The 12,861-nt window shown below is 42.2% G+C and overlaps 1 protein-coding gene across 5 annotated transcripts in view; it reads left to right on the forward strand.

The window, feature by feature from the left end:
* tsc2 (TSC complex subunit 2) overlaps positions 1-12,827 on the forward strand; it is a 46,792-nt gene extending 33,965 nt beyond the window's left edge. For 4 of the 5 annotated variants that reach the window (XM_061680630.1, XM_061680633.1, XM_061680629.1 and 1 more), the window contains 10 exons: positions 6,718-6,875; positions 6,955-7,523; positions 8,517-8,595; positions 8,688-8,774; positions 10,113-10,299; positions 10,387-10,526; positions 11,045-11,123; positions 11,203-11,294; positions 12,263-12,361; positions 12,446-12,827. In XM_061680630.1, coding sequence (XP_061536614.1) covers positions 6,718-6,875; positions 6,955-7,523; positions 8,517-8,595; positions 8,688-8,774; positions 10,113-10,299; positions 10,387-10,526; positions 11,045-11,123; positions 11,203-11,294; positions 12,263-12,361; positions 12,446-12,613 — 1,658 coding nt within the window. In that variant the 3' untranslated portion in view covers positions 12,614-12,827. Of the gene's footprint in view, positions 1-6,717; positions 6,876-6,954; positions 7,562-8,516; positions 8,596-8,687; positions 8,775-10,112; positions 10,300-10,386; positions 10,527-11,044; positions 11,124-11,202; positions 11,295-12,262; positions 12,362-12,445 lie in introns of those variants that run through there. The other variant, XM_061680632.1, reaches the window with a different exon arrangement.
* The last annotated feature ends 34 nt before the right edge of the window (positions 12,828-12,861 follow it).

Genomic DNA, 12,861 nt, shown 5'->3' on the forward strand with positions numbered 1-12,861 from the left:
CTTTGGGAATCCAGCGAACCACAGTAAGAGCCATTATCCACAAATGGCGAAAACTTAGAACAGCGATTAACCTTTCCAGGACTGGCCGGCTGACTAAAATTATCCCACAAGCGCAGTGACGACTCATCCAAGAGGTCACAAAAGACCCCACAATCAACATCCAAAGAACTGCAGGCCTCACTTGGCTCAGTTAAGGTCAGTGTTCATGACTCCACCATAAGAAAGAGACTGGGCAAAAATGGCCTGCATGGCAGAGTTCCAAGATGAAAACCACTGCTGAGCGAAAAGAATATTAAGGCCGTCTCAAATTTGCTAGAAGACATCTTGATGATCTCCAAGACGTTAAGGAAAATACTCTTAGCTCTGACGAGACGTTTTGGAAGGTGTGTGTCCCATTACATCTGACATAAAAGTAAAACTGCATTTCAGAAAAAGAACATCATACCAACTGTAAAATATGGTGGTGGTTGTGTGATGGTCTGGGTCTTTTCTGCTGCTTCAGGACCTGGAAGACTTGCTGTGATAAATGGAACCATGAATTCTGCTGTCTAGCAAAACAATCTTGACGGAAAATGTTTATGAAAATGATCTGTTCGTGACCTCAAGCTGAAGCAAACTTGGTTTCTGCAGCAGGACAATAATCCAAAACACACCAGCAAGTCCCCCTTGGAATGGCCGAAGAAAAACTAAATGGAGACTTAAGAGTGGCCTAGTCAAGATCCTGACCTAAATCCTGAATCCTATCCTTAAAAAGGCAGTTCATGCTCGAAAACCCTCCAATGTGGCTGAATTCCAATAATTCTGCAAAGATGAGTGGGCCAACCAGTTATGAGGGTGAGGGGGGTAATCACTTTTTCACACAGGACCATGTAGGTTTGTGTTTTTTTTCCCCCCTTAATAATAAAAACCTTCATTTAAAAACTACATTTTATGTTAGCTTGTGTTGTCCTTAACTAATATTTAAATTTGTTTGATGATAGGGAAACATTTAAGGGTGACAAACATGCATAACAATAATTAATCAGGAAGGGGGCAAACACTATTTCACACCACTGTGCCTGTGCGTGTGTGTGTGCGTGTGTGTGCGCGCGCACACACAGTGGGGCAATGAAAGTATTTAGTCAACCACCAATTGTGCAAGTTCTGTCACTTAAAAAGATGAGAGAGGCCTGTAATTTTCATCGTAGGTATACCTCCCCTATGAGAGACAAAATGAGGAAAAGAAAATCCAGAAAATCACATTGTAGTGGAAAATAGGTATTTGGTCACCTACAAACAAGCAAGATTTCTGGCTCTCACAGACCTGTAACTTCTTCTTTAAGAGGCTCCTCTGTCCTCCACTCGTTACCTGTATTAATGGCACCTGTTTGAACTCGTCAGTATAAAAGACACCCGTCCACAACCTAAAACAGTCACACTCCAAACTCCACGATGGCCAAGACCAAAGAGCTGTCAAAAGACACCAGAAACAAAATTGTAGACCTGCACCAGGCTGGGAAGACTGACTCTGCAATAGGTAAGCAGCTTGGTGTGAAGAAATCAACTGTGGGAGCAATTATTAGAAAATGAAAGACATACAAGACCACTGATAATCACTCTTGATCTGGGGTTCAAAATGATCACAAGAACGGTGAGCAAAAATCCCAGAACCACACGGGGGGAATTAGTGAATGGCCTGTAGAGAGCTAGGACTAAAGTGACAAAGGCTACTCTCAGTAACACACTCTGCCGCCATGGACAATCCTGCTGTGCCAGACGTGTCCCCCTGCTTAAGCCAGTACTTGTCCTCTCCCGTCTGATGTTTGCGAGAGAGCATTTGGATGATCCAGAAGAGAATCGGGAGAATGTCATATGGTCAGCTGAAACAAAAATAGAACTTTTTGGTAAAAACTCAACTCTGCAAATAATGCAGAGTTGCATCCAAAGAACACCATACCTACTGTGAAGCATGAGGGTGGAAACATCATGCTTTGGGGCTGTTTTTCTGCAAAGGGACCAGGACGACTGATTTGTGTAAAGGAAAGAATGAATGGGGCCATGTATCGTGAGATTTTGAGTGAAAACCGCTTTTCATCAGCAAGGGCATTGAAGATGAAACGTGGCTGGGTCTTTCAGCATGACAATGATCCCAAACACACCGCCCGGGCAACCAAGCGGTGGCTTTGTAAGAAGCATTTCAAGGTCCTTTAGTGGCCTAGCCAGTCTCCAGATCTCAACCCCATAGAAAATCTTTGGAGGGAGTTGAAACTCTGTGTTGCCCAGCGACAGCCCCAAAACCTCACTGCTTTAGAGGAGATCTGCATGGAGGAATGGGCCAAAATTGCAGCACAAATGCATGAAAACCTTGTGAAGACTTACAGAAAACGTTTAACCTCTGTCATTGCCAACAAAGTATTGAGATGAACTTTTGTTATTGACCAAATACTTATTTTCCACCATAATTTGGTAATTAATTCTTTAAATAACAGACTGTGATTTTCTGGATTTTTTTTTCTCATATTGTCTCTCATAGGGGAGGTATACCTATGATGAAAATTACAGGCCTCTCTCATCTTTGTAAGTGGGAGAACTTGCACAATTGGTGGCTGACTCAATACTTTTTGGCCCCATTGTATATATGTATGTATGTGTGTGTGTGTGTGTGTGTATATATATATATATATATATATATATATATATATATATATATATATACTATATATATATACACGTGTGTGTGTGTGTGTATGCAGTGGGTACGGAAAGTATTCAGACCCCCTTACATGTTTCACTTTTTTTTCACATTAATGTACACACAGCACTCCATATTGACAGGAAAAAAAACTGAATTGTTGAAATTTTTGCAGATTTATTAAAAAGGAAAACCGAAATATCACACAGCCGTAAGTATTCAAACCCTTTGCTCAGTATTTAGTAGAAGCACCCTTTTGAGCTAATACAGCCATGAGTCTTTTTGGGATTGCAGTGCAATCATTTTTGGCAATGATGAAGTTTTTCATACCTGGATTTGGGGATCATCTGCCATTCCTCCTTGCAGATCCTCTCCAGTTCTGTCAGGTTGGATGGTGAACGTTGGTGGGCAGCCATTTTCAGGTCTTTCCAGAGATGCTTAATTGGGTTTAAGTCAGGGCTCTGGCTGGGCCATTCAAGAACAGTCACAGAGTTGTTCTGAAGCCAATCCTTCGTCGTTTTAGCTGTGTGCTTAGGGTCATTATCTTGTTGGAAGGTGAACCTTCGGCTCAGTCTGAGGTCCTGAGCACTCTGGAGAAGATTTTCATCCAGGATATCCTTATACTTGGCCACATTCATCTTTCTTTTGATTGCAACCAGTAGTCCTGTCCCTGCAGCTGAAAAAGACCCCACAGCATGATGCTGCCACCACCATGGTTCACTGTTGGGACTGTATCGGACAGGTGATGAGCAGTGCCTGGTTTTCTCCGCACATACCACTCGGAATTAAGGCCAACAATTTCTGTCTTGGTCTCATCAGACCAGAGAATCTTATTTCTCACCATCTTGGAGTCCTTCAGTTGTTTTTTAGTAAACTCCATGCAGGCTTTCATGTGTCTTGCTCTGAGGAGAGGCTTCCGTCGAGCTACTCTGCCATAAAACCCCGGCTGGTGGAGGGCTGCAGTGATGGTTGACTTTCTAGAACTTTCGCCCATCTCCTGACTGCATCTCTGGAGCTCAGCCACGGTGATCTTTGGGTTCTTCTTTACCTCCCTCACCAAGGCTCTTCTCCCCCAATTGCTCAGTATGGCCAGACGGCCAGCTATAGGAAGGGTATTGATCGTCCCAAACGTCTTCCATTTCAGAATTATAGAGGTCACTGTGCTCTTAGGAACCTTACGTGCAGCGTAATTTTTTTTGTAACCTTGGCCAGATCTGTACCTTGCCACAATTCTGTCTCTGAGCTCTTCAGGCAGTTCCTTTGACCTCAAGATTCTCATTTGCTCTGACATCCACTGTGAGCTGTAAGGTCTTATATAGACAGGTGTGGGGCTTTCCTAATCAAGTGCAATCAGTATAATCAAACACAGCTGGACTCCAATGAAGGTGGAGAACCATCTCAAGGATGATGAGAAGAAATGGACAGCACCCGAGTTAAATATGAGTGTCACAGCAAACGGTCTGAATACCTATGGCTGTGTGATATTTCAGTTTTTCTTTTTTAATAAATCAGCATAAATTTGAACAATTCCATTTTTTTCCCTCTGTCAATATGGGGTGCTGTGTGTACATTGAGGAAAAAATTTAACTTAAATGATTTTAAGAAATGGCTGCTATATAAAAAAGAGTGACAAATTTAAGGGGGCCTGAAAACTTTCCGTACCCACTGTATATGTGTGTGTGTATGTGTGCATATATATATATGGATGGATGGATGGATCGACAGTATGGTCACAGACAACTCAATGATGCAAAGTATGGCTCCATATTTGAGCTAGTGGGGCAACATTTGATTTCTGATTTGCCCTCAGTCCTCTTACCACCACTGGGGGGAGGGCTGGTCTTCAATCTTCATCCATGATTGATTTTCCTTGCTAAGCATCTTCTAACTCTGAGTATGAAATCTCTCCCTTTACCCCATTGAGTGTGTCAACAGGAAAGCCCAGACCGCATTTGACCTAACTGCTCTTTTGTACCATCATGGGTTAACCAGTGCTGTGCGGCAGCCATGACGAGTAGACAATCATTGTCTCAGCTGCAGTGTAGGGGTAAAAAATGTGATCACCTTGGTCTTCTCTTCAAATCTCAGGAGCGTTTTGTTTGTTTTTTTGTTTACTGCAGGGCCTGGTCTGGGCTGCTGTTGCACTGTATTTGGGATGCGCTAACCAAAAAACAACAACCAATAGATGCATGCACCTTTATAGGGTTGGGCCTGGGCGGTATCTGTTTTGTCCTACAGTGACTTTTTTGCTTTGTTACACAAAACATTACAAAGCACCTCGACAGTCTACTATCTTGTCACTCATCTATGGTTGGATGGCCAACTACGGCAAAGTTTTATAGTTCCTTCTATGGCTGCTATGGTAAATACAAAAACAGTTATTTGCATTTGACAACTGAGAGAAGAAGTTTTCCGTTTAGAACATTGTCTTGAGATAGTCTGATCATTTGAGTGCGCAGAAAATGTTGTACAAGTACCATACACAATACAAAGTTTCTAACATGACATCCACCAATATTATAGACCACTAAATAAAGGTGTCTTGGGTCAATTTCAGAGACACCAATCGTCTTATTACAAGTCCTCGTACCATGAAAATTAATTGGAAACTCATTTTGTTACATTTTATACACATGATAGCGTTAACTTTTTATAGCACTTTTAATTTCAGTCACTTTTTACCCCAGGAAATTGAAGTGCATTACGATACTTTATTTTTTTGTGAATAAAGTAGGAAGTATGAAACATTTTAAATCAAGATACAGTATATTAATATACTCTAGTACAGTATAGTGCTACATTGACTTGCGAGTGAATAGACTTTCACATTTTTGGAGATTTGAAGAATCACATTTTTTGTTTTTGTTTTGACTTGCAAGCAAAAAATTGAGTGCTAGCTGTCGTATACATCAAGCAGCAGTGAACAATTCAGAAAAAGACAAGCACTTGTCTCTCGCTGTTTATTACTACCCGTTGACGTTTACTGCCAAACTCAACATAAATCAAGGAGAATTACACAAATAGTATTTAAAACATAACTTTTCCTTAGAAAAGTCTGCTCGCTTAATGCTACCACAATGCAAAACGCCGTAGATAGGCTAACATAAAGCACCAGTGTCACTGTGATAAGCCTATAAACAACGCATATTTAAACACAAACAGTTCAGTAAAACGTCAAATATAACAATACGCATATGCCTTATCTATTGAATTATGTTTTTACAAAGGTTTTGTAAAGTGCAATACTATAGAGTGCAATTCTTTTTTTAATTATGAAAACGTTACAATTTTTGTTGTTGGTGTTTTATGGGGCGCTGGAATGGATTAATGGAATTTTGTATTCATTTCAATGGGGAAAGCTGACATGAGAAGAGTATTTCACGTTACCAGAGTACATAGTCAGAGAACAAATGTAAGTCACTTGTAAGTCAAGGCACCTCTATCCAAGTAAGTTTCTTTCATTGAGTTTATTTACCATCTTACCTTTTCGTTCTTATTTATTACCTATCTTTGGTGCTTGTGTGGGAGAAATCAAATCGAGAGAGTCGTATAAAGTTATTAACTTCAGTTTCAGTTACCAACTGGTTCCTTTCCCTATAAAGGGCTACCGGTAAAGGAACTGTGTTTACTTACTACATAATTCTGATCTCAAGTGGAGGATACATCTATACCGCCCAAGCCTAGCAGTTTAAAGTAAATCAAACCCATGTCTGTGATGGATAAATGCTGCCTGTATTTATCTCTTGGTCTTTTCTAATCAATGCTTCTATTAGGTTTAGATGAGTGATCTTCATGGCTGTTCATTTGCATGTATGTGTGCGTGTGTGTGTCTTTCTGTCTTGTCAGCCTTTTGAGTTTGAGTCATAAGATTGGTCCTGTTAATAAGGCCACATAGTTAAGCGGTGATGTCTGTGTGATGTAGAACTGCTTACTGACAACTATGGTGATTGTTGTTGAGACTAACACAGGTTGTTTGTGAGGGTGGATCTGTTCTATTGGTCTGTGGTGAACTACTCACAAATGTGTGTCATTGTGTCCTGCTGTAGACTCAGTAGTGGTGCTGGAAGAAGGCTCAGGGGTCACAACTGCACACACCCCAGCTGACTGGCTAGAAAGTGAGGAGTTTGAGCCTATGCCATCTGACCCTATATTCATTTCTGCTGATAAGTTTCCAAAAGCTCCGCCTCCTGGAACACTCAGTAGGGTCAGTATAAAAAAGATAAAACTGCAAGGTATGGTTCTCGTTTGAACTAATTAAAGAGCTCTTCCGCTTTGTCCCCCAGTCCTCCTCCACATCCAGTCAAGATGATGAAAAATCCACTTTGGAAGAAGTGAGCGAGGGGGCAATTCCCATTGATCAGCCGACTCACGGGCTCTCCACCCCTGGCAGCCAGGAGCTCCTCTTCCAGGGCAACAACCAATCCCAGGGTCATGGACTAAATAAATCCAGCTCATCACCAGAGCTTCAGACCTTATCAGAAGCCTTCTCCAAAGTTACTCTGGAATCGGAGACCGTGCTAGGAGACGCGGCCCAGCGCAGAGGGCCTTCAGAGGCCAAGGCCCAGCCGCCTACGGAGAGGGAGAGTGCAGGAGGAGACCTCAGTGGACTGACAACACAGACTCAAATGGTGGAAGGGCCGCCTCCAAGTGGAGGTGCAAGAATGAGGCTGGAGTTTCCACCAACTGGAGCACAACCTGGGCCCATCTCACCCAGTGGGGGTCACAGACCACGGGGCCACACCATCTCTGTATCGGCGCCTTCCTCCAGGAGAGAGAGGAGGACCGAGAGAGATTCATACCACAGTCGACCTGGACCCAGCAACGCTGACAAGATCTCTGGGCTGAGCCCGAGGTACTAAAGTAATCCTGATGCAAAGTTGAATCTCAAGTGTGAGTGAGTGTTACAGTGACACACAATTGAACACGTGGGGCTAATGGAGATCGCACATGGTCGGCCAGAAAAAAAACTATCTGATGAGAAACATGGCAAGTGGGAGGCATAATGGAGCTTGTGGTTTGTGTGCCTGCCTCGCCGTCAAGATGCTCTAGGTTCAAATCTCAGATGGCAAATTGGCTTTCAGCCTTTCACTTGACTAGCGCTTTTCTATCTTCAAGGTACTCCAAGCCAATTTTTGCAGAAATCGAGGTCATTCACAATCATACTTTTTCTTGCAATTGCATGTTCTCCCCTTTTGCTTGCGTGGGTTTTATCTCGCTTCCTCCCACATTCCAAAAACATGCATGGTGGCTCAATTGAAGACTCTAAATTGCCCTTAAATGTGAATGTGAGTGTGCCAATGGTTGTTGTCTAGATGTGCCCTGCCATTGAGTGGAAACCAGTCCAAGGTGTACCCCGCTTCTTACCCAAAGCCAGCTGGGATCGGCTCCAACTGACCCTGACCAGAATAATAAACGCAAAGTCAATCAATGGATAAACAAAACACAGAGTATCAACATTGTGTGACCTTTTATAAGCTTGACATTTATGTCATCAGGCATTTGTTTTGAACTACTTACTACATATATGTGATACTAGCCTGGCACTATCTCCACGGGTCACCGCACACGTTGAACCGAACAACTCTCTGTCATTTGCATGCCACAAACGAAAGAGAGATGCATAATGGCAGCGTAATGCGTTGCGGGCCAAATGCGCCACACATCCACTTTTTGAACATTCCTAACTGTTACTCAATTGTAAAGAAGGTAACCACTGTACTTAAAGGTAAGCTTTGATTGCTTGCTCCCGTAAATGTTTTATCAAAACAGAAAAATATATTCCAAGAATGAAAACATTCATGAATGTGACTTTTGAAAGCGCTTTTTTGTCTCGTCCCTATTTTAGCTTTGTATTCCTCCAGCTGTACCACTCGCCTTTCTTTGGTAATGAAGCCAACAAGCCGCTGCTGCTGCCCAAAACCCAGGTTAGTGTCCCTCATCGGACCGGCTACCCCCACAACCTGGCCAACGATGAGAGGGTTTTATGCAATGTCGACATCCTGTTCTTTGTGTCAAGGTAATTGATCGTGCTGTGAAGGTTCTGGACCAGATGCCTCCTTATGACACTCATAAGATTGGAGTGATCTTTGTTGGAGCGAGTCAGGTGACGACACTTTTTGTACATTTGGAGTGCTTGTCAATGTGGTCAAATGTTTTCTCTCTGATTTTGGTTTGTGGTACACTTCATTTCTTTTGGGACGCTGAAATAAAGTCATTTCAGAGAGTTTTTATGCATTTACCTCAAATTTCCACTTTTTTGGACAGATTCAAACAATTTCAACTTCAAACTGTTCACCTCATTCCCAAAGTTCCCAAATTTTCAAAATAAAAGCCCCAAATTAAGACATTTTTACATATTTACCTCCGATTTCCACATTTCTTACCCGATTTTAAATCATTCCAACTTAAAACTGTTCAGCTCATTCCATCCTCAAAATTGTGAAGTTTTCAAAGTAAAAGTGCAAAACCTGAAGACATTTTACATAATAAAGATGATAAAGATTTATTACCGCCAACTTGTCTTTTGACCGATTAGAATAATTCCAACTTCAAACTATTCATCTCATTCCAATTCCTCAGTTCCTTACTGTTCCCGAAGTTTTTACATATTTTCCACCTTTCCAAATAATTATCACATTTCTTGACCTTTTCGAACCCTTCTGACTTCAAAATGCTCAGCTCCTTCAGGACAATCTTGGCATTGATTCCCAACGTTTTCAAAATAACATTTTAAATAGAAGGGGTCATATTTTGCCAAACCCACTTTTTCTAGTATTTGGGACGTACTATTTCCTCTGTGATGCCTCAGTAAACGGGAAATATGAATTAAAATCGTCCACACATTCCTGAGTTTGACGTTTTTCAGCCGAGAGGCCTGAAATCGGGTCATTTGAATTTCTCGAGCTTATCTGCATCACTAGCGAATATCCTCTCCACTCCTGAGCCAGTGCTGTCAACATCACAAACACGTGTACTCTCACTTCTACACGGAGGCAACCAATCAGAGTAAAGGGGCCAGTCTTAGCTAAATATGGACAAAGTGGATACAAAACTGGGTCAAACAGAAGAAGCTGCCAGAGGGGCCTTTTTTATGGACACTTGTATGACATAACCAAGGTGTTTTTTGCAATGAAATGGACACCTTCATACTAAGTCCATGTTAGAGAGTCACTCTAAGGAGGTCTAAATAGCTAAAACATGAGACCTTTAAGAGATTTTTCACATTCTCTTCAACATTTCCTGAATGATTCAAACCATTCCAACTTTTCAACTGTTTAGCTCATACAGGACAGCTCGTAACATAATCGGTAACGGGCGGGCGAAGGTTGCAAACTGACCTGTGAAATGCTCGAAGACTCGTGGAATTTGACAATGTGAAGTGATTTTTAGAGGAACATAATTATCGATTTTCTAACAAGTAACATGACGTCTTCTGTTTAAGGTTAACAATGAGGTGGCCATCCTGTCAAACGAGTATGGTTCAAACCGCTATGCGGCCTTCCTCACGGGGCTCGGGAAATTAATCCACTTGAAGGACTGCGACCCCGACCAGATTTTCCTGGGCGGGCTCGATCAGTACGGAGACGATGGAGAGTTCACCTACTGTTGGCATGATGACATCATGCAAAGTGTGTAATGGGACACTTTGGATCATTTAGTGCTCTACATCTTTGTAGTCTTGCATGTACAGTACTAATAAATGTGTTTGTATGTAGCTATTTTCCATATTGCAACACTGATGCCGAACAGGGAGAGCGACAAGGGCTGCTGCAATAAGAAGCGTCACATTGGCAATGATTTTGTCATGGTGGTTTACAATGATTCTGGCGAGGAGTACAAACTGGGCACCATAAAGGTAGACACAGACACATACACGCGACATTAGCAATTACGCCGTTCTCACCAGAAATAATTATTGTCGTTGTAGCCGTAGAGCAGTAAAGGTCGGTTTGTTTCTTTTTTTGCTCTGTGTTGCCAGCCAAAATTTGAGTTACAAGTCAACCTTTCACTTCATTTCAATTGGAAAGTAGAATTGATTTGATATGAGTTGAGTTCCAAGCTTTGTCACAGAAGTAAAAAGTCAAGTTACCACTGTACTGTACACTATATTGATCTGCCAGGACTAAGATGTGTTTCCTGCTATCTTGTGCTGCATTTCCTGTTCTGAGCTGCGGCGGCATCACAAACACACACACCCACACAAAAAGCCTTTGCCGTAGTCAAGAGGCAGAATATAAACGTCAAACAAATATTTCTTTTGGCACACTATAATGAAGTGAACTGAACAGTACTGCTTGACGAACGGTTGAAGAGTACACCCATGTGTGGTATCAGCAGCATTGCTTTGCCTTCACTATGTTTTCCCCCTGTTAGGGTCAGTTTAACTTTGTGGAGGTGATCATAAAACCACTGGATTATGAATGTAACCTAGTTTCCCTGCAGTGCCGTAAAGGTGAGCTGAGCACTTTTATCACCTAGTCTGGTTCACCCTGTTGTTGTTGAGTTGTTGCCTCATTTTGGTTGTCTTTCAGATCTTGAGGGCTTAGTAGATACCACTGTGGCAAAAATAGTCTCTGACAGCAACCTCTCGCTGTTGGTCCGACAGATGGCTCTGCATGCCAACGTAAGTCTACATTGCACTGGTCATATTAGTGGAAAAAGCATTGCTTGGAAGAGTTGTTCTGAATTGTCTTACTATTGAGGAGAGGTCATACTAGTACATGGATCTCTCACGTTTCTTAAGCTGGATATCAAGGAAATTAAATTTCTCAAAAGGCTGGTCATACCATACTAGACATTAATCCCTCGCTATAACGCCATTCGCTTATTGCGGATTCAGTGCATAGATTTTTTTTTTCTTTTAATTGATCAGTGTAGGGCAGTTACTTATATTATATTGGCAATTTGACTATAATGGGGCAGCAGTGACTCACATCAGGACAAATGGGCTATTTTACTTTGCAGAATAAGAAACCGCACTAATCAATTTCAACTCATACATTCGGTAAGTCACCAAGTTGCTTAGTGAAGCAGTGGACATGACCGGAATGCCACTGTTAACACTCGTCACAGTCAGAGTTTCATGAAATAAATTCAAATACCAACATATAGCTCATGCACACACTCATAACAATATTGACAGGAACCAATGCAAGGGCAACGTTTAGCCTGTTTTTGTACAATTATAGTACTGTAGTTAAGAGCTCCACAAAGAATTCTGGGAAGCAGCAGGTTCAGCTGGCCCTATTTCCCATGATGCTTTGTGCTTCCGACACCGCTGGCACTGTCAGTGGTATGCACAGTGCCTAATGGTTTAGCCTGGAAATCGTCCCTCTTCTAGCACCCGTGCATGGGTTTGTTCATGTCACTCAAAGCAGAGGCAGGTGCTCATGTCGAGTGTGTGGATGGCGCCATCAAGTGGACAAATAGATAACATGCGCCTCTCAAGTATCACTTGACATTGAATTCAATAGGAAAATCAAATAAATAATTGCTCGCTACTTAGTGGATTTTGTCTTTTGTGGGGGTTTACTGGTATCTAAACCCTCTTGATAATTACTGTATACATAATGTTTGTCACGGTCTCTGTAGATGGCCTCGTTGGTGCATCAGTACCGAGCCAACCCTTCAGATGCTTACGCCTCCAAGTGGCTGGCAAGGTTACGGCACATCAAGAGGATCAGGACAAGGGTAGGAAGACACATGCTCTACTTCAGCAAAAGGGACTTGGGGTCATGTGAGGTCAGTGTTGCTCTCTCCCTTCTGCTTTCTCAGGCCCATGAAGACATTCAGTCCCGTTCGACTCCCGGCATCTCGCTCACGCAGGGACACGCTCAGCAGAGCAAATCTTTTCAGCAGAGCTCCGCAGCCTCAAACCCGGAAAGCTCAGGCCAGCGTAAAAGGCTCGTTTCAACGGTCGACGACTTTACGGATTTTGTGTGATTTACACGTACACACAGGAGAGGTGACGCGAACTCAGGTTCATCTGATGCATGTGGTAGATTTAATACATAATACTTTGACTGAAACTGAATAGGACCCTCTGATCTTAATAATAAAGACTTATTTTCTGAGTGTTTAAGTGCTGAACAGCGAAATGAAAAATGTTGACTTGCTGGAACTCTCTACTTAAGCTGAATGAAGACATTTGAGTGCATTCAAATATCTGAAATCTCATTTTGTTTGATTAT

This window comes from Phycodurus eques, chromosome 6, assembly GCF_024500275.1.
Source record: "Phycodurus eques isolate BA_2022a chromosome 6, UOR_Pequ_1.1, whole genome shotgun sequence".
Lineage (NCBI taxonomy): Eukaryota > Metazoa > Chordata > Actinopteri > Syngnathiformes > Syngnathidae > Phycodurus > Phycodurus eques.